The sequence below is a fragment of the Wasmannia auropunctata genome, unplaced genomic scaffold (genome assembly GCF_000956235.1).
Source record: "Wasmannia auropunctata unplaced genomic scaffold, wasmannia.A_1.0 LD336057.1, whole genome shotgun sequence".
Taxonomy (NCBI): Eukaryota; Metazoa; Arthropoda; class Insecta; order Hymenoptera; family Formicidae; genus Wasmannia; species Wasmannia auropunctata.
The window spans coordinates 316,921-323,381 of NW_012026833.1; the positions used below are offsets into that span (position 1 = coordinate 316,921).

General features: G+C 47.8%; 1 protein-coding gene across 1 annotated transcript in view; it reads left to right on the forward strand.

Annotated features, from left to right (window-relative positions):
* The window catches only part of LOC105450684 (T-box transcription factor TBX20-like), a 58,624-nt gene extending 53,303 nt beyond the window's left edge, over window positions 1-5,321 (forward strand). Inside the window, exon 6 of the mRNA XM_011690635.1 lies at window positions 4,820-5,321. Coding sequence (XP_011688937.1) covers window positions 4,820-5,321 — 502 coding nt within the window. The remainder of the gene's footprint in view (window positions 1-4,819) is intronic.
* The last annotated feature ends 1,140 nt before the right edge of the window (window positions 5,322-6,461 follow it).

Here is a 6,461-nt window from a genome sequence, read left to right on the forward strand (position 1 = left end):
GATTAAGCTATTTTCGAGGCTGAGGAAGATAGCGCGCCGCTGGCGAACGCGCGGTGGTAGCGCTGGTTACGTCTTCCGTGCCTTGGATTTATACATCCCCTACATACCCCGCTACGCTTCGAGTCCGACATCTTCGAAACTTTAGCTTCAGCTATTCCGACACGGACGCATCTCGTCCAGTTTCTCCTCATTACATCTACAACGTTGCTCGCACGGCGTATATATGCGCGTTTCAAACGAATCGTGATATTATGTACGTCTGTTACATTACGTGTAATTTTTTAACACATCTAAATCACGCGGCGGGAGACTGTCGACCTGCCTCCCCGACATTTTCGTATACCTATATATATACGTTTAAGATTTCCAAGCCGCGCGCTCGCGTAATCGCGATCCGAGATCCACGTTCGGGATCCCGCCTAAATCACCGGCCGCGCTCTCGCCCCGCCCTACCCTCCTCCGCGCGCGATCCGCGCCGCTTATCCGCGGGATCTCGGATCACGATCGATCCGGGCGAATCGATACGCGGGGCAAGGCGAGTATATACCTTATACATACCCGCGGAACTCGGCTAATAGAGTTCGGGCCCTTGACAGCGATATTTCACGAGAACGAGAAGAGGAATGGCCGCGCGCGCGCGGACGGACGGACGGACAGACGCGCCGGTGTGTGGTCCGGCACGTCCCGAGTGCAGGACGGCGATTAGCCCCAGGCCCCCTAATCCCTCCCTCGCTTCCTCTCGCCCCTTAGCTCCGGTCGCCGGTTTCACCCTCCGGGGCCTAGGCAGGCTCCTTTCCTCTCGCACGCAGCCTCTTCCTCTTTCCCGCTTCGTATTTTTTAGCCTACACACTCTCGTGCGTCCACGTATTTATACTATCGCGTGCGTGCGCGCGTTCACGTATGCTCCGCGTGTGCGCGTTTTGCGGGTGCGAGGGTGTGCGTGTATACGTGTGCACGCTCGTGCGCCTCCTCGGGTGTCGTGTTACGTGTTAAGCGGTACGGCCGAACGGTAACCGAGACGCGGACTGCACACCGGACCCATTGTTCCCGCCGTCCTCCCCTACGTCCCTCCGCCCGCACCCGCGCGTTCCCCTGTCCACCCTCGCACCGCTCATATGTTCGTCGCGCTCCTCGGGCTGCGCCTTGCGAGAATGGGTCTTTCGGTTCGCGTCGATTTGCCCTTCGTCGTCTCTGATTGTTCCTCACCGCGTCTCTGGATTCGATCCGATATCAATACTGTGCATGGTATACAAGATTGCAGTCACCGGCTGTTGCAGAATAGCTGTTATCTTTGCATTTTTCAATTGATTTTTTTGCGAGATAAAGGCGATTTTACGTCATGATATAATTTTTTTTCGTAGTAACACGATTATATTCATTCGAAAAGTATGCTATGATTTCCGCGATATTTTAACTGTCATATCCGTGCAACGCCGATAAGAAATTTCTTGGAATTGTTTCAAATAACACTTGGCCGTTGTTACGTCTAAATAACACGTAACAACGGCGCTCTAATAAAGATATAAAATAGTTAAAGATCTCTCGCTGGAAATCGTTACGCGATCGGGCTCCCTCCGGCACAGACCTCATTTCTCGCAACTCTCTTATTTTTCGTACGCCGAGCAGTCTCGCGCAGTCACGGTGGTTTTGTCTCGCCCTCACACCACACGGTTTTACGACTTTACGAGTCGGGGGCTCTCGTCGCCCGACGTGCCGGCTCGCAACTACCGAACGCGAAGGCTGACCCTTCTCTCTCCTTGACTGGGTGTCGCGCCCGGCCCCGGTGACCCCCGGGGTAACTAGACCCGCGAGAGCCCCACCGGCCTCCGGTCCACGGAGACAGAATCATTACCGGGTGCCGGTCGGGATTGAATTGTACGGCCCCGACGACGTCGGTCGCACGAGATGATGAAGTGCTTCGTCGCGCCGAAATGTTTCACGAACGACGATCGTTCGGCGTAACGAGGTTGACCGACAATTTTCTATATGAAAAAACGCTGAGCACTTTTTTAATTTTTTTTTATATGTATATACAATTTTTTACGAGAAGTAATAATTTTTTTTGTCGAAATATAAGTCTTTTTGTCTCTTGTTTCTTTTTTTTAAGCATATTTCATCTGAGAATTGTGAATGAATTTTACAATTATTTCTTACAATAATTAAAAACTTTATATATATATATATTTCCTTGAAGACACGGCCTAAAGTTCCAAGGGCGGGAACAAATACGTTCCGGAACCTTTTTATTATGCACGCCTCTAAATTATTTCATGCACGAAAATGCTCTGAGTTATCGAACGCCGCAGTTACGAAAGGCGTCTTCGGATATCTCGACGGTTCGCGGAACTGGATGATCGATAAGAGGTATCATTCGTGGGCGGCCCGTACTCAAATTATATCCGGCGGGATACTAGTATCAAGTTGTCTCTCAAGCACTTGACTTCCGAGAAGCGTGAAGAACCGGCAGCCATCTATCGACGTTGCCCTCGCCTTCGGAAATCCGAGATCCGAGAGCAGACAACGAGACTTGATCGTGGCGAATCGGGAGGGACGTTAATAAATGCGCAGAATGCACATTGTTGCTTTAACAGACGTCAGTTTTGCTATTTTAGTAGCAGAAAAACGACACGCTTTTCCTACGTTTTCTTTAAATAAAATATTGGTTATAAGTCAGATTAATAAACTGACCTCCTCGACATTAGACATTCATAGGAATTAGTTCGTCCGTTTATATCCCTTCTAAAATTATCAGGATACATATTACTGGATTATTCTTCATTCATAACCAACTCTCCTGCTGGTCTTATAATATTAAAAATTGCATGATCCGAGAGCAGAAATATGGAAGAGTGTCTCCTTAAGTCTTAACGGATTTATACACTGGCCGAGAAGAGTGGACGGTGAAAGATGCGCTATCGTGGCTATAGTTAAGAAATCAAACGAGTGTAAAATTCACAGTAACGAAGCAGATTATTGATTTGAGGTTTGCTAATCGAACGAAATGAACATCTCGATCTCCGTACTTAACGTCAAACCGATTCGACTCGTTCGCTTTAAACGGGGAAACAACTCCTTCCAGGCCACGTCGTGAAAATCCATCAAGCATTCCGATTCGCTCCTTTATACACGATCTATGGCGCTTTGCGCAATCGGTCTTACCTCGCCGGGCTTGAAATCGAAAGCAATTACGACGAAGCGCCGCCTCGGATTCGCGATATCGTAATGAAGCCTCAATAATTGAGATAGACTGGCCCGATAATCGGCGTGTCCCTAACACGCCGCTCCCGCGCGTAATCACGAAAGTAGGAAGTGACTCGCCGCGATTCCGCGCGCAATGAGACTTGGTCGTTAATTATCGCCAGCGTGAAGAGAGAGAGAGAGAGAGAGAGAGAGAGAGAGAGAGAGAGAGAGGAGGGAGGGAAAGAGAAAGAAAGAAGTACAGACTGACCCTCGCGCCGTCCGCGACGCGTTTTCATCCGTGATCGGCCAATAATCCGCTCGTTAGCGTTTCTGCCGCGATAGTAACGAAGCAACGAAGGCGCGTCCGCGCACAATCGCGCGTAATTAACCCTAATTAAGCCCGTGGCTAACGCACGAAATCATCCATCACGTTTGTTGCTTTGGGGGGAGAAAGAGGCCTCTCGCGATCGTTGCTGCCTATCTCTCCCCTTCCCCCCTCTTCCCCCCCCTCTCTCTCTCTTTCTCTTCCACCTTTGCGCGCGCGAACGTTTCTCTATTGAGAGAAAAGCCTCGTCTTAATTACCCGCCATTCTCTCTCTGTCTTGTCTCTCTGTTGACTCCGCGTCCGTGAAGGAATCTCATTGATTTAACTCCCTTTTAAGTGCTATTAATGCCGATAACGTCGATCGATTAATCAGCCGTACGGCGAGGGGACCGCCTCTCTCTCGCCTTTAAGAACGGGACGATTTTATCTCGCTCTCTCTGTCTCGCGTTCCCGCGGCTTCAGACGATTTATTTGCACGCCCCGGTCGGCGCGATCTTTGCTTCGTTTCGGCCGATTCGAGCCGACCGCGCGCAGGATCGCGACCCCTCGGTCGCACGATCGCGCGCGCGGCCGCTCCGCGTCCGCCCGCCGCGCCGGCTCCTCGTTCCTAATCCCCGGTGCCGAGGCGAGCGCCGAGGTTCCCAGACGCGGCTCTCGTGTGCCAGATCATAAACAAGTCTTTTATCTGACTGCCTATTCGATTATTCCATTAATATTATTAATGACGCGCGGTGAGGATGTCTCTCTTAATATCTCCGGCAAAATTACGATCGGATATTGCATACATAACTATTGCAAAATCGTAATGTACACACGGAAAGAACAATTTTGCTGAATCCAGGTCTAAAAATAATTTTTGTTCAATGATCAAAATAATTTTGTGCGAGAGTCAAAATAGTTGCTAGAATATCAAAACGTTTTATAGCAATGCTTATCAATTTTAGCATATTCCAACAAATTATTTTGATGAATTAAACAAAAAATTATTTTCAGATCTGTATTTAGCCAAATTTTTAGACCTTTCAACAAAATCGTTCTTTCCGTGCATTAAAAATATTTGGATAATAATTATATTTGAGTCTGACATAGTGGGTCACGTATATGTATATAAGTCAATATATGAGAATCGTATATTAATGCGAGAATCATTGTCATCTGTCAAACCAAAATAATCTAAAGAAATTCTTTTCTATTTGCGATGCAAAATTACGAGGAAAGGATTAAGGGAGATCTGTCCTATATATTTTGAATGTTCTCTCCGTATATACGCTAACGATACATCTCTGTATAGTCTGTATCCTTGACTTGTTTCAGAGATCCAATGGAACTCATGGAACAGCAACTGGTCAGATGTGGCGTACCCCCGGTGAGAATCTACGAACATCTCGCCATGCCGTCGCCGGTCGTGGTGGCCGCGGCCGCGGCCGCGACGTTGGGCGTCCAGCAGCAGCAGCAACAGCAGCACCATCAGTCGTCCGCGCAACAGCAGCAACAGCACGAGAACGGCGGAGCGCACGGGTTGCCGCCCTGGCTGTCGCCGGCGTCGACGGCGCTCCTGTACGGCACCAGGGGCGCAGCCGGCTCGCCGTCGCCCTACTCCACTGCCGCCGCCGCCGCCGCCGCCGCCGCCGTCGCGGCCAACCCCGGCTTCCCGTATCCGACGACGCTGCCGTGGCCCTGGCAACCGCCGCCCTCCGTCGCGATGATCTCGCGACGATCCTCACCCCCCACCGCGGCCAGCCTGAGGTACGTGCCCTATCCACCGACGGCCAGCACACCCCCGCCGCTGCGGGCACGCCCGTCCTCCCCCAATTAGCGATCCCCGCTGGCGCTGGCGACTCAGCGTACGCGGCATCATCGTTCCACCACCCTCTCTCTGTGATTGTGGAAACCGGCACCGGCATCGGGAACTGGAACCGGAATTGTCCCGACAAACACGCGTTTTTATCTTATTGTCAGGGGCACGATGACGTGCGTACACGCGCGTTTCGTCGTCGTCGACGAATCGGAATCGCGGGTAGCGATTGCGGATACGGAAGTAAGTGGCATCATCTCGTTGCGCCTCTCCTGCAACGATGAACGAATATGAAATTCGGGATAAAGTCGTGAAACGATATTGTCTCGAATTACTTATGTGGCCCTAAATAGAACGTAAATAAAAAAATACTGATTTGTGCAATTGATAACAGACCGTTATGAATGTAGTTTTATACATGTATTGTTGTATGCTCTTTTGAATCATTATGATTATTTTTCAAAACGAAAAATTAGGCTCACTTGTCATCTTGTTAAATTATTTATTTTTAATATTATTCCCTGACAGACACGTGAATCTTATTAATTCGACAAAATTATTTCATAATGATAATATACATGAGTGACGGAGATTTCTATTGTAGCTAAGCCAATGTTTCAAAGTTCAAGTTTTAATCTTTCAGGATTCTGTTAACCATTCTATTACTAATTATTATATATTATTATATATTAAATATATAATAATTATAGTAATTAGTAATTATTATATATTAAGAAGAGTAATTTATGTTGAATGTATTCAGTACATGATGTTTGGCATAAGTGTATCTCTCCTTCTTGTTAATCAATAATCTTTAGAATTGTTATAATCATGTTGCAAAATATAATTTTATTACGTTGTGTTTATTAATTAGATATTAATAATTTCGTTGATAATAAACGAATGAATATTATTTATATGTTTTTCGATCAAATATTTCTGGAGAAAAGCCAGGAATATTTAGCCACGAGAATCCTTTTATTTTTCTCGATTTGTTCATATTCGTTGTGATGATGTCACTTAAGCCCATGTCGCGGACGTGCGTAACGGAGCAGCTGAGAAACGATGTGTCGCGAAAGCGCGTCGCTCGCGACTACGAGCTTAAGCTACGTTCCGGTGTTCTTAAAAAACGTTAACGTGTTTTCCCCCTTTAACACCCAG